This window comes from Columba livia, chromosome 1 (genome assembly GCF_036013475.1).
Source record: "Columba livia isolate bColLiv1 breed racing homer chromosome 1, bColLiv1.pat.W.v2, whole genome shotgun sequence".
Lineage (NCBI taxonomy): Eukaryota > Metazoa > Chordata > Aves > Columbiformes > Columbidae > Columba > Columba livia.
The window spans coordinates 20,207,827-20,233,104 of record NC_088602.1 but is presented as its reverse complement, the minus strand read 5'-3'; the positions used below and the strand labels follow the sequence as shown (position 1 = coordinate 20,233,104).

Sequence of the window (25,278 nt, the reverse complement as noted above, 5' to 3'; positions counted from 1 at the left end):
CTGCTGGATGGACTTCTGTACTTACAAACTTTCTAACATTCACTCCCCATCTGTCCTGTGCATATAACAGCTGATGTCGTCTGCTGTTACAGACTTGAGTATGGTTTTGGTCCCCATTACAGGAGGTCATAATTGCTCTAACTGTCAGCCTGCCCAGCAGTCAGTCTTGCTCCTCAGGTTCTCTTTTTGTACTCCCTGGTCTCCGTTTTAGGGCTGTATTGTATTTCTGTTGCCTTTCCTAGATTACCTCCTCTGTTTTTCAGGGTGGATGGGATCACAGCAGAAGAAAACAGAGAAGATCTGATCCTACATCACTTAGACATGCACAAATCTATGGGGCCCGATGGGATCAACCTCAGGGTACTGAGGGAGCTGGCAGAGGTGCTCGCCAAGCTACTTCCCATCATTTACCAGTGGTCCTGGCTGACTGGGGAGGTCCTAGTCACCTGGAGGTTGGCAAATGTGATGCCCATCTACAAGGGCTGGAAGGAGGATGCAGGGAACCACAGACCTGTCAGTCTGACCTCAGTGCCATGGCAAGTTATGGAACAGATCGCTTCAAGCACCATCATGCAGCACATACAGGACAACTAGGCAATTGGGCCTAGTCAGTGTGGTTTTATGAAAGGCAGGTCCTGCCTGACTAACTTGATCTCCTTCTGTGACAAGGTGACCTGTTTAGTGGATGAGAGAAAAGCTGTGGGTGTTGTTTACCTGGACTTTAGTAAAGCCTTTGACACTATCCCACAGCGTTCTCCTGGAGAAACTGGCAGCTCATGGCTTGGACAAGTGTATTCTTCACTGGGTAAAGAACTGGCTGGATGGCTGGGCCCAAAGGGTTGTGGTGAATGGAGTCAAATCCAGTTGGTGGCTGGTCATGAGTGGTGTTCCCCAGGGATCAGTACTTGGTCCAGTTCTGTTTAATCTCTTTATCAGTGACCTGGACAAGGGGATCGAATGCACCCTCAGTAAGTTTGCAGATGACACCAAAGTGGCTGGGAGTGTTGATCTGCTGGAGGGTAGGAAGGCCATACAGAGGGATCTGGACTGGCTAGATCATTGGGCTGAGGTCAGTTGTATGAGGTTCAATAAGGCCAAGTGCCGGGTCCTGCACTTGGGTCACAACAACCCCAGGCAGCGCTACAGGCTCGGGGAAGAGTGGCTGGAAAGTGCCTGGTGGAAAAGGATCTGGGGCTGCTGATTGACAGCTGGATGAACATGAGCCAGCAGTGTGCCCAGGTGGCCAAGAAGGCCAACAGCATCCTGGCTTGTATCAGGAATAATGTGGCCAGCAGGACCAGGGAAGTGATTGTTCACACTGTACTCAGCATGGGTGAGGGCACACCTTGAATCCTGTGTTCAGTTTTGGGCCCCTCAGCACAGGAAAGACATTGAGGTGCTGGAGAGAGTTCAGAGAAGGGCAACAAAGCTGGTGAGGGGTCTGGAGCACAAGTCTGATGAGGAGCAGCTGAGGGAACTGGAGCTGTTCAGCCTGGAGAAAAGGAGGCTGAGGGGAGACCTTATTGCTGTCTACAACTACCTGACAGGAGATTGTAACATGGAGGGTGTTGGTCTCTTCTCCCAAGCAACAAATGATAGGATGAGAGGAAATGGCCTCAAGTTGTGCCAGGAGAGATTTACCTTTCTTCACAGAAAGGGTTGTCAGGCATTGGAACAGGCTGCCCAGGGAAGTGGTGGAGTCACCATCCCTGGAGGTGTTTAGAAGATGTGTAGATGAGGTTCTTGGAGACACGGATTAGATGGACTTGGCAGTGTTAGGTAAACGGTTGGGCTTGATGATCTTAAAGGTTGTTTCTAACCAAAACAATTTTGTGATTCTATGGTGTCAATCAACCTGTTTGTGATCTTCTTGCCTTTTTCTAAGGGAACAGAAAGGATTTTCATCTCTTCTGTAGCAGCCTGATCAGCTGTTTGTCCTTTTGAAAGTTTTGTAGGCCACATGAATATCATGGAAAAATATGGGTCTCTTCATGGCATGATACTGACACTAGATGAAGCAAAACTTGCCTTCATTTGTTCTGTGTTCTAAACCAAACCAAACAAAAATAGTCCACTCAATTCCCCAATACACTCACAAATCTGCAAGTTTGATTTTTAGAAAATGTAGTTCTGAAAACCAGTACTTCCTCAAATCCTATTTTTTATTTTATATCAGAGGTTGAACAGGTACTTGTAATTCAGTCATTTATTCTGAACAGTATAAAATGGCAGTAACTTGATATTTTTATTGCTCCAGTTCCTTAACAGGGTATGTTTCTGAACTGTAGGAAAGTACGAAATGTTTCCATCTAAATGCTGGATTTCACCTCACCAAAGTGGTATTTATTTGTACAGTATCATGTGGTAGACAGTCTTTCATGTCACTCAAGAGGTAGTAATTTAAGAGGCATCAGATTTCACACTGGTATGAACTCATAATCTCAAGACAACTGAGAAGTTATCATTTCTTTAGATTTGAAGTGAGTTATAACTCTATTTTTTAAAATTTATTTTAGATTAGGTTAGCCTTAGAGTACTGGTGTTTTAACTGACACTTTTACAACTTCTCTGTAATAAGCTTACTCATTTACTGTCCTTTAGTTGACAGTTTTGAATTTAATTAAAAGTTTTCTGGATATGAACTTAACACTGTTCCAAAAGCCAGGCACTTGTAGACTTGCTGTAAGATACTTTTATAACTATATTTTGAATATAAATTTAAACAAATTCTGACCCTGTGAATTGGAGTTAAGCTCTTATAGGGGGTTGTTCCCCTCCCCAGTGCTCTGCTCCTCAGCAGAACAGCAAATGAGAAGACTCCACCTTTATCGGAAGATTCACCTTTCTGGTTGCTGCCCTACCAACTACAGAGTTATTCAAAACTGGGCTGGACGGGCTGTCAGAGGTTACTTAGTCCAAGTTCTGCCCCAAGGCAGGATCAGTCATACCTAGACAACTGTCTGTCAAAAGTGAGGTCACATGAGGGCTTTAAGAACAGGTTATGTGATTCCTTCTCCTTCCCTACGTTAAGCATTTTACTTCAGTGCACACTTACCCTGAAGCCCTAGGATGTGAGCATATGTGACCATATCTTTCTGTTTTGTTTGTATCTTTTAATAATTGTGCCAAAAGATGATAATGTAGCCCCATCATTATTTACAAATTTCCAGTCTGCTTTTCAGTTATATGAGCTGCTGTCCTTATCCTGCTTCCTTACCCTCGGCTTTTGAAAAACCAACTCTTGTTGAGCTTCTAAATAAAGTCTTGGTTACCAAGGTTGCCGGGCTTGTTTTGGGCTAACTAGAGTTGTTTTATGTCTAAGAAGTCTTTTGTTGCCAAACATTTTTGTTAATTATCTGGTATTTGGAGATGTGCTTTGTTCTTGATGACGTTTTGAATATGCAGCAGCTGGAATCTAGTCAGGAGGTGGGAACTCATCATTGTGCAGCTGTGGCTTTCAAACCTTCAGCAATTCCCTGTGCTTGGTAATTACCATCAGACTCCATACCTGCTATTGAGAGGGCTCAATGCTGCTCCAGCTGACAGCATCTCCAGATGCCCTTAGAGAAAGTGGGCTGTGTGTTGCTGAATGGGTGCTAATCTTTGACCCTCTCCATGCCAGTTTAAATCTTTGGCTTTCATTGTGTACTGCCGCGCTTGTATAGGACAATACCACTTACTTTAGGACCATACCACAGTGTTGCAGTGCTTTACTTCAGGACAGATGTTTTTTCCTTCACCTGCCAGTGCTAATAAATCCACAGCCTCGGCAGTGATTCCCATTGCTAATGTAAGGAGAAGGTGTTTTGCAAGATGGTGTTTTGGGGAGTGTTTTCTGAGAAGGTGGTACAGATGAGTTGCTACCTTGGCATATCTAAGAATGGATAGGAAGAACCTGGGTAGATGCCAGTATTTAAATATAGGTAAATGAAGTTGTGTGCTTAGATGAGCATGGATGTGTGTGGGAGCACAGACAGCAGATAGTGTGGTGGGAAAGGCCTGTACAAAACACAGGGCCGCTGGATTTAAGCAGATAAACGTCCCTAGTTTTCCATATACTGGCATTCAAGGTGTTTTGTCATGAGTGCAACTTTTTGATGAGGGGCAGCTAGACCTAGGTCGCCTTGTATCAGTGTTGTCTGCTGGGGCAAGAGTCTAGTGCATGCTTATGTTTGTGTAGTTCTTTAGGAGTTCGTAGGCTGGTCGAGTACCTGTTAAGTATTCTCTGAACATGTGTTTGAATAGTGTAATGCCTATTACTTTTAAGCTTTTAATTCAACACAACTCTTCCAGGAGGTGGGTTTTAAACATTAACAGCTGTCATGTTCTCATTGGACTGTTAAGAAAGATGTCTAATAAAGTCTGAATTGGAAGTCAGATTAGTAGCAACCTTGTTCAGGTCGCTCAGGCCTTTGAATAAAAGTGTACTGTTCACTGCAAACGAGAAGTGTGATCTTTTCTACAAAAGGGGCACAGAAATATACAGTGTCACTTAAAATGCGTAGAGGTGTATGCTAACCTTTTTGTACTGATTCTTTGAGAGTGTGGTAGCTTTAAAACCATATCTTATCTGCTTACTGTTTGATCTTCTCTTTCTCAGGGTAAACAGAATAGCTTCAGACCTCTCTAGGCTCCGTAAGTGACAGCAAGTGAGGTTCCTGTTTAATGGATTGTTCAGAGCTAAATGTCCCCCCTGTTCTTCAGGGAATTGGTGTCTCTGAGAAAATAATTGTATGCTTGATGAGGACAGAAACTTTATTGCAGTGGTCCAACAACCTGAATACAATTGTGACACTATATGAGAAACTTCAAGCAAATGGCCCATTCAGAAACCTTACGTAACGGTGGCAGGTTTTAGTTTCCAGCAGATTTGAGTTTGCCTTTTTGATTATCATCTGATGTGAGAGGAGGCTTAGAGTTTCAAGTTCACAATAAACCTATTCAGAGCAACTCTTTTATTAGCTTGAACAGTATCTGCAGAATTCTCTTCATCTTTGGCTTTGCTAAAAGAAACTATTTAAACTTAACCAACAAGCAGGGGTCCTGGAATTATAAGCAGAGTATAATTTTGTTTTGATAAGGCTGTCTATTACTTTGGACTCTATCTGGAGTTCTTAAATGACCCTGTTTATCTCCTCTGCATCATGAAACTTTTAGTACTGTTCCCTGCCACTTGCTTATTTTTTAAGACTTCAAATTACTTTTAACCCATTTACTGGGTTAAGAACTCTGACCCTGGACATTCCTGCCACAGTCTGTCTGAAGCTACAGGTAGTACATGTACGTTTTAGATTATATTAAATGTATAGCCCTTTTCCCTACCCTAATGTACAGTTCAACATGACAGGAATGACAGAATGGAGTGCTGACAGGTGGGAGAAGGTTAGCATTGGAAAAGAACAGGAATTTTTGTGTGTTTTAAGGGGAAAGCTGAGGTTTTACAAGTTTGGGATCCTGTTTGGATTTTTTCAAAACTCTTTCAAAACCCCCAGGAAACAGGCTGCCTTAGTTCCTCTGTTTTCTTCTCATGGACTTAAGTCTTTCCTGTTGATTGTGGGATCCACTGTAGTTATTCTTCTATGTCCTCATAGCTCCCAGACTGGTGAACTTCTGCATGCTCTCCTTCAGGCAGCTCCTAGGGAAAATTTTGAAATTCTAGTGACTGTAGGTTTTGGCTCTTGGCTCGTACATGTGAGATTTCACATAATATTGCAGAGCTGAACATGCTCAATAGCTTTGGGTGAGGTTCTGATAGTGTGCACTCTACTTCCAAAATCTTTCTCTGAGTTTGAGTAGAGATATTTAGGCTAAGTGTGAGCGTCACTAAGAGCTGTTTTGGTGGAGGCTGCAGAACTGTATATCAGAATATCTTATCATAATTCTGCATATTCTAAGTTTGTCTTCTTTTGTGATACACCTATTCATTTCCATCTTGTCTGAGAGAGAATACTGAGTTCTATCACATGAGATTCTCTTTAAAAAATTGAGGCCAGGTCTTATTCCTCCTTACTGTATTATCTCTGTGTGTAGGTAAAAGTTTGTATTTTAGGCAAAGCAGAATCATTTGGTTTGTTTTAAATCTCATGTGGTGTGTGGTGGTCCATCTTCTGCTATAGAGAAACTCTGAGCTTTCCATTTCTTTATATATGGGAAAGTATTTTTGTGTTACAACTCACTGGTATACCTGGGTGATTAAGATAGATGGTTTGTGTTGAGTTCCTAGGTGTCAAGGTGGATCAATTAAGTCTAAAATATATAGATAAATACTATTGAACTACACTTCTAACACTAATTTTTGTTTTTGTTCCAGGAATGTACCCCGGAGAACTTGGAACTGAAAAGGAAGATTTTTGGTCAGTTAGATCTTATTGCTGATGACAATGTTATCTTAAGCAGCTCAACCTCTTGTCTCTTACCCAGTAAAGTGTTCACTGGCCTTAAGCACGTTAAGCAGTGTATTGTGTCACATCCTGTAAGTATGATGGCATGTTTTGTTTTTGTAGTAGTAGTAGTTCAGGTGTTTAAACTGCATGCCGAACACTTCCCTGCAGACTGAGAGATATAGAAGGATATTTGGAATGCTTGTGTGCCATTACTAGGGTGGAGGGGCCTGACTTCTTCTGAAAAGCTCTAGTTTGGTCACTGAGCAGCAACATCTACTAAATTGAGCAGTTGTATGCATGGTTTATACTGTTGACGCAAGATATACTCTGTGTAAACTGTAGTGCTCACGTTGTTGTGTGTTACTCAAACTACTGGCTCTCAAAATGTAGGAATTCTGTGTTCTGAAAACAAACGTATACAATTCCCTGCTTTCTTCTTGTGGCATTGTTAGTCTTTTCTGGCATCTCTTTTCAGCTCCTGTTGGGTAACAGTAAAGGTCCAAACAGTGAGCTGTGTGTGCTTGACAGTTATGTTGATGAAAAGTGGAAGGTTTTGACTATGGTTTCTTCAGACTTCTGGTGCAGAAGCAGTATACCTGAAGAGGGAAATCAGGTGGATGAAATAGAACAAATGGTATTTGGAGCTGAGTTTGCATGCTTTGTGACCAGCTGGGACAGGACAGTGATGTGGAAAGGGCATGACTAGTGCTGGCAGCAAAATCTCCAAATGCTGAAGGGCACCTGTGAACCTCTCTAAATGTCTATGTGAGTCTGCCAGACAGCAGTTTATCACATCTCTCCTCAGCATCGAAAAGCATTTTGTCTTGATCACCGGGATTCCTAATGCTTCTGTTTTCTGCTACACAGCAGCTAATTAATTTGTTAGCCTAATGTTATTCTGGTGTTCAACAGATGAGTTAAGAGGAATGTTCTTAACGAAGGTTTGTGGTATCTGGAGAAAGGTAGTGGTCTGCTGTCTGCAATTTGGTAACTACATGGTGTGTCTCCAGGGCATCACTCAGGGTGTAAAGTAAATGTCAGTTCCCTGGGCATGCTCAAGAGTGGCAGTGTGAACACACGAATTCAGCACTACTTTAATGTCTCTACAGCTACTTGGAGCCTCATGCTGCAGCGTCAAAGAGTTTGGTCAGCCCCGTTCTGGCCCCCTGTCCACCACTGCGATTTGCCTTGGGTTGACTGGGGAGCAAAAGGAACAAAAGGATTGGTTTATTTCTGTGTAATTAATTTTCATCCCTTTTTAATTGAAAAAAAAAGGTCAAACTTCAAAGTATGAATCTGTGCCTAGGTATAGCCTTTCCCCAGTCTAAAATTCAGTAGTTCCTTATCTCATAATTCCAGAGCTGTAACTTTCTGTAGTGCAAGAGGAGAGAGAACATTTCTTCTAAGCTTCTGCATTAAGAAACTATGATTTGGGCTTTGTTTTTTTTTTTTACCACTTCCTGGGCTTCTGCCAATTCCCCGTTTTTCAGAGAATTTGATTTTGCATTAGCCTTTCTTACTGTTTTTCAAAGTTGTTGTGTACCAGTTGACTTGTTTAGTCTAAGCTGCAGTCTTTATAGGAGCCACTTCTGAAACCAGGTTTTATCAGATCTGGAAAGGTAGGTAGTCCCTGCATAAACATTTTCTAGGTTGCTGTTGTAAGGATGTATGTGTTTTCCAAAGTAAATACAGTGGAATGCCTTAAAATGTCTAATTGTTCTGAAAAGACTTTGCAATCTAACTGAGATTATTTTCTTAGTAATCTCAGCTTCACTCAAAGGGGAGTGTACCAGAGAAGCTGTGGGCCAGTGTATTCTTCCAGGGGCCTTTCCACATCTGTTTTATCAGGAAACATGTTTGCTTTGTAGCTGTTGGCTTTTGGTGTGTTTTGTTTTAACCACGGCCATGCTAATGTCTTGAACATGACAATAGGACACAGGGAACGGTGGCTGTGGGAAGCAACCAGCTCTGCAAGACACTCTGAAAACAAGAAATGTGGAATTTTGTATACCAGGGAAATTAAAAGCTGAAGTTGTAAAGCCTCTAGCGCAGCTGACTGTGTTGAAGAGAAATGAAGTTAAATGCCCAAAGGGCAGAAGGAGCTCATCCCTTTGTTTAATACAACAGTAGGTTCAGTAATTAGAAAAATAAATGAAATCCCATAGCACGGCTGTATGATAGACGTGCATGCAATACTTGCAGCAGGTACAGCTGCTCTCTGCAGCACTTTCAGGCAGTGGATCAGTGGAGATCTTCTGCAGAGCAGTCCACTTCTCATGTACTGTATAAACCTGTGAGGTCTCACAGCTGGAATTATGGTGCTGGAGGAAACTCTGTACCACTGAGTGAAGTCACTGGCTGTACAGGAAACCATGGAGTCAAATCACCTTAAAAATGTCTGTTAGGTGGGTTTTTTTAACTCTGCTACTCCTGTTGGAAATTGTTTCTGTCTTCTAATTTTTGTTACAATTTTATTAATGGTCCATTAAAATTAATTGATGTTTGTTGTCAGCTTTTTTGTAGCTTCATTCTTTCTCTGTGTTTATTTTGTCATATTCTTTCCTTGCTTTCATTGTGTTTGGCTGAGTAAGGTAAGCTCTTCTGCTCCCTGAAGAAAGGCTTTGCATTCCCCTTCTTAGTTTTAGAAACTTTCCCCCACCCCCAGTTCACCCACATTTTACCACCTTTAGTTTTTACTAACATCTATTGTCTCGCTCCTAATTAATTGTCTTCCTAAGTCTCCTCAGTGTGCTTATGAACACACCCATACACTTCCCGTGCCAAGTTCATGAAACAGAATATATCAGTAACTGTCAACGCTAATCTTGGAAGAAATTTATAATAGCCCCAGTCTCTCCTAACAATCAGCTTGCCACTTCCTGATTGGAACTTGTGATATGCTTGAGGGTTAGAAAAAACCTTCAGAGAACGTCTTGGTGCTTGCAGTGGTTTGGGTCTTGCTGAATTGCCTGGCAGCACACCTGCGATGGTGCCCATCACACTGCTCTCAGCGTTGGTGGTGGCACCACCAAAGAGACTGATGTGGGAAAGGTTATGTTGGAACACAAGGCCCTTTAAAGGGGATGAAGCATGTTACACCAGTAGTTAGAGCAGACATATCTACCACAGGTTATGCGTTGGTTAGACCCTGTAGTAAAAGGAACCATACTGAAAAGAAAAACATATGGAAAGACTGCACATCGCTGTGACTAAATCCTGTACTGGCATTTACCTGAGCACAGTGAAGAGCAGTTGACTATAAGGGAGGATGGCAAAAGAATCGGTATATAATTACCATCCTTTAAATGCTGGTGTTATTTCTGGTGCTGAATTATGATATGTTAACTTCTTGTATTGCTAGGAAACTAGACCGAGAGCCGAGTTTAACACCTTAAGAGTATGGCTGAAGAACTACTGCTTTTGGAAAGAGCATGCAGGCAGTGTTACTGCCTGTAAAACTATGACCTGAAGAACTTTTAGCTGTTTACAGGATGTTCTTTAAAAGTTTATTACTTCAAAAATAAATTATACAAATGTCTTGATGAGAATTTACACTTGGGAAGAGTCAGGGAGAGGTAATTTTTGTAAGTAGGTACAGTGTTTGAAGGTAACCTGTTCTGCAACTTTTTCGAAGTATGTTTCATGTGATATCTGTTACTGTGTTTAGGATATATTTACAGCTTTGGGCCAGTAGCAGCTATCTATTAAGTGTTGCATCTTACAGGTGGTGTTTAGCAATAATTTTGTTATAAAGTTCTTGAACGTCTAAAAGGAAATGCTTTGCTTTATTTAGAAAGGCAGGTGGTGGCCATATGTCTTACGAAAACAAACAGCCTAAGTATTGAGAAAACATTGGTTACTCAAGTCAGTATGAAGTCTTCTAATACTGTTTGAGTGCTGTGATCTTTAGTGTTGCTCCATGAACTTTTTTGAGGTTAAACAAGGTTGTATTTAATGCAAAATTAATTATTTTGTAATTTGAATTAATATACCAGCTTTTATTGGATTGGTAAAGTCTTTCAAGGTCTGAAGATCAGGTTTACTGTGGTCACTGGAAAATATCCACACTAATAACAAGCTATAAAGATGCTTATATTAACTTGTTCTATTAATCTGTTGATAGTTGACATGTTTCTTTTGTGTTTCTTCTTGAGGTAAATCCACCTTACTTTGTGCCATTGGTTGAAATTGTTCCTCATCCGGAAACAGATCCTTCTACTACAGAGAGAACATATGCCCTGATGAAGCAGATTGGTCAATCTCCTGTCAAACTAAACAGAGAAATTGAGGGGTTTGTTCTGAATCGGCTCCAGTATGCATTGATAAGTGAAGCCTGGAGACTTGTGGGTGTATGTATCTGTTTTGTTGTGTTGCGTTTTGTTTTCAGTTTCTACACACATGCTGCTCGTTTTGTAGATGTGAAAAGTGAAATTCCTATAAATTTGTGTCGTCTTTGTTAAACTGGTCCTTATGAACATGAAATATATATATTAACGTAAAAATTAAAAACATAAGTGATGTCAGTTTTAAATAGCAAAGGCTGATTTTAAAAAAAGGTGGTATGACCATTACATTATGATCACTATGCCTGATCCTGCTTTTTTTGAGAATCCTGTCACTTTCAGGGCAATCAAAAGAACAATCCTAAAAGCACAGAGTTCAAAACACTGATTTTTTTTCTTTTTTCTAGATTCTCATAGCTTCCTGTTATTTTCTGAATGTTACTGGCCTACTGTACAGTGGTTATGAAATATTTTAAGTAGTTTTCTCTTTGGCCTTTCAGGAGTTGTACTCATTAGTTCAACAGTTATTTGATACTTGTAGGTAAAGACAGATTTCTCTTCCTCCTGCCCATTCAGACTTCTAGCTGAGAATCATTTATTTGTGCACCTTCAGCTATTCCCACAGTTACCTGTTCTATGTTCCAAAGTCTGATCTTTCATCAGGAAGAGCTGAATTATGAATCTGCTATTCTGTTGTGAAGAGATTCTTTTGGGCTTGAGTGGGGCTTACCTCCTTGTCACAGAGAGTGTTTTGATTTTTCAAGCTGTTTAAAACAACCACACACACAAATCCAGGTGAAGATCTTAAAACTAAGGTAATATTAACATATGGTAAACAAAGCAACTTCTTTTTCCAATGCAGTATCTAAACATAGTTGCTGAACTGTTTCGCTTACTTGTAGTTAGCTTCTGCTAGCAACACGATGCAACGATATAAGGGAGATGGTGAGTAATAATAAGTAAAACAAGGTTGTTAGGAAAGAACTGATCTTCTACTGGACATATTTCTTTGACTTAAAAAGGTTTCTGTCATTCAAGTCTGAATATAAGAAAAACACCTTCAGAAAGCTGTAGTCATGTTGAAAGACACCAAATAGAAAGGATGGTAACCTCTCAATTATTTTTGAAACTGTAATAACACTGGTGGGGAAAAAAAAAAAAGAGAATAAAAATGTAACAATGGCTAGTAGAAAACTTGGACATGGTAGGTAAGTTCATGGGGGAAAAAAGCTAGCTGAACTGCCATGTTCCCTGTTAAGGAGATCCTCACTGTAACCTTTCCTTGAAAGGAAGGGTTCTGGCATAGAAGTAGAACAAGTCATGCTAAGAACAAGATTTTTGGAGGAGAAAAGAGTAAATGAGTGTCGAGGTTTGATTGCGGGGTGACAATAAAACCGTGGCAGATGTATTGTTAACCTCTTCTCCCCCCACTTCCCCCTTTAGCCTCTCCCTCCTTTGCACTAAGGACAGGCCATCAGGAGGGAAAGAAGGACAGTGAAGAGAGCTGGAAAAATTAAAAATGTTTTACTAATGCTACTAATAAAGCAATACAAAATATACAAAACCAATCTTGAAAGTCCCAGCAACTGCAGAGCCGGCACCCAAAGTCCTGGGCTGGACTCCACAGCCAACCGGAGCTGGATTCAGTCTGTCACTCGGCCTCAGTTCACAGGGACAACTAGCAAGGTCCTCTCCTAATCTCAGCCATAAGGAAAAGGGACGAGATCCTCGTCATCTCCCACTTTTATATGGAGTATCATGTGAATGGAATGTTATACTCCGTCAGTGTTTGGTTGGCCGTTTCTCATTGCTCCTCTCACGAGATGTGCGTCCATTCTTATCAATGCCTTGCATTCTATTGCTGTGTCTATCAAAACATATATCTGGCTTTTCAGGAGAGTGCCGCTAATAAGAAGGCTTTAGCTGACAGGCAAATTCACTAAAAGAGAAACTTGTTTTTAACAAAACCAGGACATTGAGTCATGGCAGGTTGTGGAGGAGAAATGGAACTTATCTGAGAATCCAAAACTCAGATATGAAGTAGAAGGAACACTGATTTAAGCTCTTTTTTACATACTAACTAGTATAATACTGCAGAAATGGAAGTTAGCACATACCCCTTAGGTTTTTTTTTAAAGAGTTCAAAGCATTGTTGGGAAACTGGAGCTGTAAGTCTGATAATGTGCAGGCACCTTGATTAAACACCCTTGGTCAGGACAAGTATCCAGGGAAGTAAAACCTCAAATGTAGTAAGATTCTTTCATGTCTCTGAGAAGCATAAACTGAACTGTGGAAGCCACTGCCATAGAAACCTAGGATGCCAAAAATATGAGCAGGTTCAGGGAACGTTTACAGACTCATGTTAGAGGAAGACTGTGCAGGAGAGACCTCCAGCTGTCGAAGTCTCAAAGACTGGACTGCTGGGAGCTGCGGCAGCGTGTGTCGTCGAGAGTGTCACTCTGTATGTGGTCTTTGGTTATGGAAAGAGTATAATAACACTTCTTGGGCTGCTAGTGGAAAAGAGGTGTTGATTTGTGGTGAACCTTTAGTATCAGCCTGTGGGAGGTAGTGTGTGAATAGTAATTAAATGGTGCTTGAAGCACTGACAGGTAATCAAAGTTGCTTTTGTTGCCTCATCAAAGTTTCGAAGTTGTTGGTTTTGTATAATTTTGTTGCATTTCAGGCAAATACACACTTAAACTCTAACAACTTTGGCTATATTGCCATTCCAAAAGCCTGGACAAATACCGGCTGTCCCAGGTGTGTAGTTTCAGCTGTGTGACTTGAGGCTACACGCTGCCTTTGATGGGAGGAGAATCACTGCGCATAGGTGGGAGCTGCAGGCCTGGGGCAGCTTCTGTTTCTACTGTTGTGCTGCCAACATAATCACTTTTATTGCAAGTCCTGTTCTTTTGGTGTTTCCACTTTGAAAGTGGGGAAAAATACTTCTTGCTTCTGATTTAGTCACTTCTCAGTCCTTATTGTTGAGAATGTCAGCCTCCCCAACTCATAGTCTTGGAGAGGCTCCTAAAAATTTAGTTTTACTCACATTGATTCTTTCTGGTAACAGAAGTTTTCCTGACCCTAAGAAGCCCTGGGAGTGAAAGATAAAATACAAATATTAGCAGGAGAGATGTATTAATAAAGCATTCCTGTCCAAAATGACCACACTATTAGTCCTTTTCTGGTTAGATATGTAAATTGTAATGAGACAATCCAAGTCAGCTTGAATGCAGAACACAGACATTCTTACAAAATCACTTATGGACACTGTGGTATTTTGATGCTAATAATTGTATATTCCTTTTGACTACTGTAAAAGAACAATGAGAGGGAACCATAAAACATAATTTCAAGCTTAACTGTTTTATTGGTTTTAAAGGTCTGAAGAAGTATCTTTGTATGCCTACAGTTACATGTCGTAAACTGATCAGTGCTCCTATTTCTATTACAAGTTTTCTTGAATTTTAACATGGTGATTGCTTGAGAGAAATCTGTGATGTTGCTGGCAGACTGTTGTATTTGCATTGCAGTGTGTCAGTTCTTTGTCACTTAACAAGGACATAAGTATTCCAGATACAAATGCTGTGTGCGAACCGGGAAAGAAGCATAACAGCAGTCTCCAAGTGTTTTGAAGCCACTTCAAACAACCTTAAGTCAGCCCCTTTATGTGAGCAACTGATTTTTTGAGGACGTTGCTGAGATTCGAACTTGGAGGTTGTCATCTGCATCCTCACCTTAAAAATATTTATAGTAGTGGCAGGGGAGTGATCTTTATACATGCACGTGTGTGCACATATACCTAGATAAAAGTCCAAGTTCGGATGCCTTTGCATAGAGAGTCTTTTTCTTTCTGCCGGTTGAGCTTATTTCATTCAAGAAACTAGTGGAAGCTTCTCTGATAGAAGTATAAATGTACTGTAAAAAAAAAAAAAAAAAGAGAGACTGGTGGTTTGACGGCATTTATTTGGAAAATTTTTATCACAAATGGACAGAGCTCCTTGCAGGGTACGTTTTAGTTCCCAAATGTAGCTCGGCAACTGATGACCTGCCAGTACCTCTTTTTTCTGTAGCAGTGCTATGTTGAGATGAGTGAGGCGTGGGACAGGGATCATGCAGTGGGAGACGGTTTGTGATACAGAGCATAAACATGGGACTGTGTAGAAAGCCATGTAGTAAATACAGCTGCTTATTGGATGATGCATGGAGCTCCCCAACTTCTGCCATGTGGACCCAAGAGCAGGAGAGGCGGTAACACAGTCAGAGGGCTAGGGAAAGGCCCAGCTGGTTGGGTTCAGGCTCAGATTCTATTTGGTGCTCAAATTGCATGGGACATGGATGCTGGAGCAGAGAGAAGCATAGTTCAGGGCAAAGTGATTAACGTAGCAATGAGAAACTCAGGCATTAGGATACAGTTTGTCCTCGCCAAAGGTTCTGGGGTCTCCAGGGATGCACACAGGGAGGCTGCAGTTTTGAAACTGGGCACAACATGGGTTCTGTGATGCAGGACTGGGCCAAATGTGCGAATGTGAGGAGGTCATGAAATGCAGCAGCATAGATAGTGAGGAGAACATGGCAGTTTTTCAGCCCTGATCTGATTTAGGACTTCCAGCTGCTTTTAAGAACCAACTAAAACTACTTTGTATGATGGATTATATGATAAGTGTCTTAAGAGTCTGTATTTTCCTCTGTATAAGCTTTTGATACTGTCTTAATATATTTTTTTTTTTCTTTAAAAGTGGGTTTTCTTTTAGGTTATAGTCATTGCAAAAGACAAGAAGAATGGGGATCCCTGCCATTTTTGTTAATCTTTTGGAAAATAAGCAGTCATGGTTTGGCTGTGTGTCCATTTTAGTTTTCACAGCAATCAGGTGCATTGGCTTCAGTCCCTAATTTGTGTACCTCTCCCTTCTCAGGTGACTAGCTTGGCAGTCTTTTAATGCTGACAAAACTTTTCTAATTCCAGATTCCTTATTAATAATTGTATTATAGTGTTATCCAGAGGACCTTTCCAAAAGATCAAAGATAGAGGTAGAGGGTTAACTGTCTAGTTACAGTGCCCCATAACAGGAGGGGGTATCATAAAAGGAAGTTGAAAGGGTCAGGGAGAAGAAGTGTTCATACCAAGTGTTTCTTGCAGGATGAGGTGAGCGAGGGTGCCGTGGAAGAAGGAAGATAAAGGCCAGCAAAGTAGGGGGGTGTGAAGTGTGTAGGACAAAAGGTTTCTCAAACATGATGAAATGAAAAGAGATGGAGCTGGTAGAGAATCTAGTAGAAAAGTCATATGCTCAAAATGACAGGACTGGAAAAAGATCTCATCAGGGTGTGGATGGAAGGGGCTTGATTGATGTGATAGTGAAGAGAAGGGTGTAACAAGTGCTGCTGTGAGAAAATGCATATATTAGTGACAATCAGAAAAAAACAAAACTGGATTTGGGAGGTACAGAGGATGAAGTGGCAAATTTGGAGACAGAAAGTATGTGGTCCAGGAGGGAGTGGGTTCCAAAATAGCTCTGTAGACAGACTGGAGTGAATAGGAGAACATGATGAATTGGAAGTAAGAAAGAAAAAAAAAAAAAAAGTGTTTTTTTGGCCATGTCACGCTTTATATGATTACAAACAGAGTCGGTGACAGAAGTTGCGATGTGACTGTGACTCACAGATGTAAAGATTGTTCATTAAAACCAAACAGGTTAGGTCAGGGCCTAAAGGTGGAGACTGCAGAACTGCCACAGGTTTTTGGAAAGGAGAAAAGAGCTTCTGCATAGCAAGAAGGACTAATAAATACTGAAGGAACATTAGGACAATACTGTGGCATCACAGCAGATAAAATCTCTAGGAAGATGAGATTGTGGTATATAAATGGTGTCATAAGAAGTGTGGAGGTTTCTGAGCTAGTCTAAATGTAGAATTTTGGCCACTGGGGTCACTGAGGATTTTGATTGAATTTATCTCAAATTAAGATCTTAATTCTGTAACTGTGAAAGCTTCTGGTGAACTCTTAACATGTTTCCTCTGACAAGCGGTCGAGAGGAAGGCTTACAAGGAGAGTTACCCAGGATGAAGAGAATGAAAAATCCCCTTTTGAAGATTGTTTCACACCTCAACTTAATGAAACTGGGCTGGAACTCTTTCTTGTTTACTTCTTAGCATAAACACCGATCCTTGTGGAAGACACCTTGCTTACCTTGCACCCACCCTGCTGAATCATTCCACCACCTTCCGATCTTCTTAACATAAGTGGGAGTAGGGCTTTTCCCTAGAGGAAGGTCATCTGACTTGTTTCATATTGATGTGTTTTTAATGTCTGAAGGGAAAAAGTAAAAGGCTTTTCTTTGAGAGGATCTATGCGACAAGGAGAAGCTGAGCTCACATGTATAGAATCCCTCAACTGGAGGGATTTGTCATGTTTTCCTTCTGGTAACAGCAGTTTTTGCCTTTTAGCAGCTGTAACCATAAAATTCTAGCTATAGTCAAAAGGGTAAAAACAAAGCACTTGTCTCTTGGCTTTGAGGGCATCTGGTATTCAAATGTCAGTATCGAAGCTGAGGAGTATGCCGTCTAAAGAAATAAATCAGTTTTAATTTGAAAAATAATTTACAATGAAGTGTTCCAAGAACCTGTTAACTCTTTAATGTTATGTTTACAGTTTTTAACTGCTGCTGTAGTTCAAATGCTTGTCTGGAACTTGTGGTTCATCTTTTGTTCACAAATCCATGTCAACCAGGGGAAAAAAAATAATCACCCATCAAGCACAGCTCTACCAGCATAACTCATTGTTTGGATGAGTGCTTTTGTTGACTTTGCTGATGTGGTTCAGAGAAGTTGTGTTGCCATGTCAGGGGAAAAAACTTTCACAGCATGTATGGTGCTGGTCTGTAATCTAAACATGGAGGTTTTAGTTTAGTCCTGTCTTTATTCAGATTTTCTTGTCTGCCTCTAGATGACTTATTTTACTATGTCTATGCCTTACCTTTAAGTTGAAGAAAATAATGCTTCCTTATTCCTGACATTTTATGTCTAAAGTTTCTACCACAGCTGTGTTCCATATGGTGAGTAGATCTTAGTAATTACGTTATTGTTTCCTTTTCAAGTTAGAGTTCAGAAGCCACCTGCAACAGGTATTCAGCCTGACTTATTTTTGATAGGAGCAATGCCTACCAACAGATAGAGACATGAGGTTTAATCTTATAAAAGGCCCTGTTTAAGCCTGAGGTGATGAAACTTGATGTCTGTGGCAAACTGTAGAAGTTCTGTTGGTCCTTGGTTTATGAGTTTCTTTTAAAGTAACAACAGAGGATGTAGTTGATTAACATGGGAAGACGCTGTGGGTGGGGTTTCTACAACACAGACATTGACATCCAAACTCCTTGCTCATCTGGCAGTCAGTGAGGAGAATTAGGCCCTTTGAACACAACTCATTTCACCTGTTCTAGATACCTGCTTTAGGATGCTGATTTCCTTTTTCTCCCTAGTGATTATAAAGAGAGTCAAGATGTCTGGCTCAGATGTCCATGTCTGCAACAAGTCAGGAGAGCTGTCCTGCATGCCCGTAACTCTAGCTGATCATTGTGTGATACGAAGGAGCATTCAGACAGGGCCCTGAGAAAGGGAAGTTTAACCGTAAAAGAAGCGGCTTTGGCCAAGCAGATGACTGTACCTGCTTGTATTCTGCAGCTGAAAGGGGCTTGTGGGGAAAGGGGCACTGAGTGGGGAGGTCACCTCAAGGTAGGGTGAGAGGACAAATTCAGCATCTCTTCTTCCGCCTTCTTAACCAGAAGGAAATGTTTTTATGTCTCTGGGAATAAAGTGGACAAGTTCTTGAAACCAAGCCTTATCTGATGGAAGTGGTTAGAACAGGTCTTAGTTAATTCCTATCTTCCTAGTAGGTGGAAAACAACCTCATATAATAAATATTATTCTTCTAAAGTAAATCTTCTAAGGTAATGAACTGTAACTGATATTTTTTACAAGCCTTCCTGTGCTTGCCCTAACCTGATGGGGGTGTTGGCTTTCTTGTGAGTGCCACCAGGTGGGTGGAACGGCAGTGCTCCTCTCTTAACAGGAGAAATGCTTCATTTTGCATGTTCTGTGCCCCGCCAGCTGCAAAATGTGAGGCTGGCAATGAACTGGAGAATCTGGGCAGGTTGAGGCTGGGTTGGTTGAATGTTCACTGAGCTTTGTGGAAGGGAGTGGCAGCTGCGTTGCCTGCGTGTTTGGTCCCAGCCTTTTTTTGCGGGTGGCTTCAGGAGTAGTACCCGCTGCTGCACCCTGTTCTGCCGGTTGTGACTCTGCCCAAAAATCCACAACTAAGAGAATATGAGGGGAGGTGTAAGATTTAGCCAAAATTCCTGTATTTAAGAGTTGGTATAATACTTGGATTTGATATAAACTCTTTTTGTCATGTGCTAGAAGTGTCACATCTGCTCTGTGCTCTTGGATTCTCAGTTTCTGAGAAAGAGGTGTTGGTTAACATGAACAGCTCAATTTAATTTTAGTACGAGTTATTGTAAGTAATAAGTATCAGGCAAACTAGTGTGTACAAATAGTACATATTGTATGAAAATACTTATTAATTTATAAGTTTAAAAACAAGATACTGACAAAATGTGTTTGGATTATGAAGTACAGCAATCTTAGAGATGTGAATGAGTGTTTATACTAAACTGTAGGAAGGCTTGCATAATAGATGGACTTTTCTGGCAAACAGTGTTTCTGCTATTTCTAGCCTTATTTTTTATTACTTCTTTAATTTTTAATTGTATACAAAAAGCAGGCAATTTTGCATTAAAACCAAGCATTCACAAATCTTCCTTCCTGCTCTGTTTGCTACTTAGGATGGAGTAATCTCTCCTACTGATCTGGACCTTGTGATGTCTGATGGACTGGGAATGCGATACGCGTTTATTGGACCTCTGGAAACCATGCATCTTAATGCAGAAGGTATGTAGTTTAAAATGATCATATGTTGCACAAGACACTGGAAATGTGTGACAAACCAGGTTTGGATTGCTACAGCTATGACTCGTCTGTCTACTCTAGTGATAAGAAGAAGAAAATTTATCTAAAACTTGAGGTCAGATAGAATGAAATGGGTATTGAATATCCTGTTCTAAGTAATCAGGTGAAAGATGACATCTGATTGGAACACTAGCTGTGTTCTGCATTTTTCCCAAGATTTGTTCTAGCGCTTTGCAAGTGTTGTTGTACCCATAGTTCAGGACTCTCTGAGCATCAGGAAAAGAAAGTATTGGGAAAGTTCATCTGATAATCCAGTGTCAGCAGAAACTCACTTTCTGTAGGTGAGTGCTGTATTTTTGCAGAATTCACAGCAAGGCTCAGTGTAAATGTGGCTGGAGCTGACTTACTTTAAGCTGGTTTGGACCCTGAGTGAAGTGAAGTTGCTTCTGTCTGCAAAATACTGTGCATATAAAGTTGACTGGACAAAACAGTCATGAAACAGTTCAACATCTGTCTTGCATAATCAAAACAGATTTTTAGATGTTTTTGGAACAGTATATATGAATCACAGGTAAATAAAAAGCAAATTGCTGAAAATGAAATCAAAATTACAGATGAAGGTTACAAAGATTTGAGCAGTGAATGAACAAAACATTAAAACTTCAAGAAGTGAAGAACACCTAAATAAATTTTTAACTCTTCCTATTATGGGCTGTGTCTTCATTCTGGCTTTGTATAACCCTTGGCATGGTGGGCTTGGTCTTAGTTACTGGATCTTTTAGGCACAGTGCCTAATAATGCAATAATAAAAATGAGAAACCAGGATAATAAAATACCAGCATACAATTAGAAGCATTCTTTTCTGTCTACTTGTTGGTTATTTGCTTGGCAGAAACTTAGGTTTCTTAATGCTGACTAAGCAATTTTGACATGAATGTGCAATTGTGGATTCTCTGCCAGAGTCTTTCAGCTTGTCGGTTTGGTTGTATTTCCAATAAATTAAAAGTCATAAAGTATTTGCTTCTGTGCATTGTTAGGGAAGGAATATCCATCCTCTAAATAGAGGCATATTCCTAAAAGTTTGCCTCTTTTGATCAATTAGTATCTTTCAGTTTTCCAGTCCTTTCTAGTGATTTTTAGACTTACTCAATATAAAACGTATACATTCTTTACACAGAACAGAACTGATGCTTGTAGTACTGGCCTTAAGCACAGCAGTCCACTGGGAGTCTTGCAGGCTGGGGCTGTCCAGTCCTGCCCATGTGTCCCCTGTCGCTGTCAGAGTAACTTGCTGAACTTCCTCTGCTGAAACATAAAACCAAATCAAAATGCTTGTTAAGTAAACAGGCAAACAAGTAAAACCCACAAAATCATATTTAGGAATAATTTCTTAATCAATATTTTAGACTCCTTAGTTCTAAAATTATATTTACTTGAGGTGAATGGAATTGTATATGTCATCTGGGTTGGGTTTTACATTCTTCCTGGAGCGCCCTTGGGCATTTGATGTTCCATCATGATCCAGCTTAGCTTCCTTCCTCCCATCAGGAAGTAGTCATTATTACAACAACATTTCTGAAATTTCCCGTCTCAAACTAGTTTTAGGTAACACATGCAGCTGGTAGGTTGCTTATTGCTGGTAGAGACTATCCAGCTTCTGGATTAATGCTGCCTTTTGTTAGGAACGTTAGTGTTCCAGATCAGAGGAAGAGAAATTACGAAACGTAACCCAAGAGACTGATAAACCAAAAAAGTAGGCTTGCAAAATACAAAACCAAAATATACCTGTTCAAGTTATTTTAACATTTATATAATATACTCAATTAAAAATAAAATAACATAATTAATTCACTTGAGGACTGGGCCATTTGCTGACAAGGTGTTTTTGTGTTTGTTTAGTGACTTAGATCATGAGTAGTGTTGCTCCGCTCGAGATGCCTTGTCTCTGAGTCCAGAGCTGCTCCTATTTACGTGCTGACTCAGGCTGTTGCTCTCATCAGAGACAGTTTTACATAAAAATTGCTGGTGTCAGGGCACACAATGGTTTATGGTCACAGTTCCACACCTGTGCCACCAGGTTGTCCAGTATTGTTTCCCATACTATGGAATGGTGGGGACCTCTCCTGATTGCCCAGCACAACCTGCTCTGACGTGTTGTACTAATAGTGTCAGGGTTTGATCTGTGGAAAGAAATGGAGGTGGCTGGGAAACAGCCTCTATCCTGCTTGTGAGCCTGTTCAGCAGCCTCACAGCAGCTGCCCTTCTTTTCAGCTGTAAGTTATTAATTACACACAATCATAAACTCTCTATTAATCAGTGAAGAAGGATGGTAGGGATGCAGGTAGTATGTGAGAGGAAAAGTGTTATTTATGGGAGATTCTGGAAGCTGGAGAAGTTGTTTGGTTTTTTGTGGTTTTTTTTTTGGTTTATTTTTTAAGGGTGGTGTGATATTTTTGCTTAGTTTTGAATAAAGAATACTATTTCAAATCCTTTTTCTGAGATCAGTGTTATTTATTTCTATGGGGGATATGTAACCTCCCATGAACTTCCTATGTGCTAATGCCACATTTCCCCCATGTTAGTTCTCATGTCTTTTCTTCCATATTCATAAGTGGCCTTATCAAAAGTTGTTGTCGAGGCCACTTCAGATTACCAGTTAATCCATGCATGAATATTAGGAATTTTGAATATATGGCAGCAAGCCAATAGCCTTGAACATGAAATAAAAAGACAGCGTCAAGTTACTAAAAGGAGAATCAGCAACAGCAATTTGGCAACTGGGTGGCAACAGGAAGGAGGGAAACCCCTTAGAGGAGAGAAAAACACATCCAAATTGCATAATACTGTAATGGTGATTGTTGGTTTCATTGAATAAAAATAACATTGATTTTAGTTTCAGTAAACTGTCTTATGAGTCTGTCATTGTATGATATCAGATGGCATTAAGTCTTTTACAAGGAACTAGAGCCATTTTACCTATTTACTTATTGTGGGATTATACTAGCAGACACAAGGTCCCTCCTGTACATATACCTGGCTCTTTATGAATATACCAAAGATGATCCAGTCTGTCTAAGATTGTATCTCCTGAATCTCTGGTTTCGTGAACTATCAGCTCCTTTTTAGCCATTGCAGAAAAATCATCTGTAACACCAGCAGCTAGACTATCATATATACTGATTTTTACATGTTTGCAGCAAAAGCTCTTCATGTGTATTTCAGAGTTGGCTGTGGGTTATTTAGTGAGCTGTAACTGGAATTTAATCTTGATCTAAATCTGCTACTACCAGCAGAAGAGGTGGATAGAGGGAGGTTGAAGGATCTTTGTTGCTATTTTTTTCTCCTGCATTTATAAAAACACTGTTCCAGGATCATGTTTTGCTTATTACTCACTTTGGTGTTTGTACATGTGTCTACAGGAGTTGTGTGGAAATCGAGGCTGATGCATTGTCCCTATAATGTAAGAGCAAATATCCAGTAAGCTAGGAATATCTCCTCATGGGGAAAACTGTGTTTCCCTTACTGGAAGTGGGAATGTGTGCTCATCTTAGAACCACCTGCCAGAATTGATTTTGAAATGGTTTTGGATGACAGGAGTAGAATGATTGGGCTGTATGCAAAGCACAAAACGTCAAAAGGGAAGAGGGAGGAATCATAAGCCATAGTTTAAAGCCAGGAGCTTTTTCTTTTCTGGCTAGGTGAAACCTAGCCAAGCATGATTTTTAACCATTGCTATAGCCATGCGTGCTGGCTGGTTCAAAGGCAGCGATTATTCCTATGGCTGCTGCTTTAATGCTGCCATATAGGGAGCAGACCAGTTCAGGGGCTTTGGTACCACAAGCTGGTAATCAAAAGATGTGAGAATCCCTAAGTTAAGGCAGTAAAATTTAAGAAAAGTTTCCCTTCATTTCTGTCCAACCCACATGTTATGTTTTAGGATAATAAAATATCCCAATTCAGGAATACTTGTAAGAGAGTACTACTGAGATGAAATATCACAGTGGTGCATAATCCTATGAAAACCTCTTATTTCATGAACCCACCACTTATTTCATACATGTTTACACATATTCAGTTCACTTCCCAGTAGACTGAAGAAAGCCATTTATAGTCCTAGAATGGCTGTTTGCCTCTATGCAACTGTGGGGCTTTTTTGAATGAAAAAGTTTGCATGCAGTAAGCAAAGGTGAATTTTTCAGCATAGTGGTTGTTGTGCACCAGTTTCTTTCTATGGACTCTGAGGTGTAAAGTGGTTCCTTCCACCTGCTGAAAGGAGGATGTGACCTTGCACAGGAATTCTTAATGCTTTATTACTCAAGTCATTATAGCTGTGCCTCAAAGAACACATCTTGGTGCATCCTTCTCCCTCACGTTAATGAAAGAAAGTATATGGTCAGCAGGTGGCTCAGGCTGAGGAATTCATCCCAGACTTGAAACTGATCTAACAAAAAAAAATTATTCATATTAATTCAGTTTAATTCCTTGAACCAGCTCACAGCAGTCCTGGACAAATATTTGTGCGTTGCTGTTGAGATGGTAACGCAGGGACAGTGAGAATAAAACTTTTTTTGTGCTGCTGCTGTCTCAGAGTATTTGCAAGTATTCATGCAGCTACAGTGTCGAGGGTTAAGATTGCGGGGTGACAATAAAACCCTGGCAGGTGTATTGTTAACCCCCTCTCCCTGCCCCCACTTCCCCCTCCCTCTCCCCCCTTTCCACTAAGGAGAGGCGATTGGGAGGAAAAGAAGGACAGAGTGAAGAGAGCTGGAAAAAATTAAAGATGTTTTACTAATGCTACTAATAAGAATAGAGAAAATAATACAAAATATACAAAACCAATCTTGAAAGTCTCAGCAACTGCAGAGCCAGCACCCGAAGTCCTGGATTGGACTCTGCAGCCAGCCGGAGCTGGATTCAGTCTGTCACTAGGCCTCAGTTCGCAGGGACAACTAGCAAGGTCCTCTCCTAATGTCGGCCATAAGCAGAAGGGAAAAAGGGCAAAAGGGAAAAGTGAACGAGATCCTCGTGATCTCCCACTTTTAAATGAAGTATTCACATGAATGGGATGTTATACACAGTTGGTCAGTTTCTTGGTCTCTTGTTTCTCGTCGCCCCTCTCGCGAGATGTCCATCCGTGCTTATCAATAAGTTTGCATTCCATTGCTAGGTTTACCAAAACATGTGTCTGGTTCTCCAGGAAAATGCAGTTAATATGAAGGCTTTAGCTGACAGGCAAAATTCACTGAAAGAGAAACTTGTTTTTTAACAAAACCAGGACATACAGTCTAAGTGAATTCCTGTGGGAATTACTGTAGAGTACCAGGCGTCCTGTGAATTCACACCCTACCTAAGAGTGTGCATCTGTGCTCGGACACACTCTGGATGAAGACAGGATTACATTTAAGAAGTATTCCTTGGAGTTGGAATGTGTAGAAATGTGATCCCTCTATCAGCAACACAGAAGGCTGGCATTTTTTTTTTTCTCTGAACATAACCCAAATGTGACAGATTCCTCCATGGTATTCCTGAAATATGCCACTTCTTTTCTGTCATCATCCATACTCATCTTCAGTCTCACCAAGTACAACCTCTTCTTGGATTTTACCTGCTAAAATCAACCCCACCTCAATCTTAGCACATTGTTGGTGCTA

At 40.6% G+C, this 25,278-nt stretch overlaps 1 protein-coding gene across 3 annotated transcripts in view; it reads left to right on the top strand.

The window, feature by feature from the left end:
* Nucleotides 1-25,278, top strand: part of CRYL1 (crystallin lambda 1) — a 56,282-nt gene that overhangs the window by 19,152 nt on the left and 11,852 nt on the right. For 2 of the 3 annotated variants that reach the window (XM_005501456.3, XM_065049597.1), the window contains exons 4-6: nucleotides 6,311-6,472; nucleotides 10,538-10,732; nucleotides 19,504-19,609. In XM_005501456.3, coding sequence (XP_005501513.1) covers nucleotides 6,311-6,472; nucleotides 10,538-10,732; nucleotides 19,504-19,609 — 463 coding nt within the window. The remainder of the gene's footprint in view (nucleotides 1-6,310; nucleotides 6,473-10,537; nucleotides 10,733-19,503; nucleotides 19,610-25,278) is intronic. The other variant, XM_065049587.1, reaches the window with a different exon arrangement.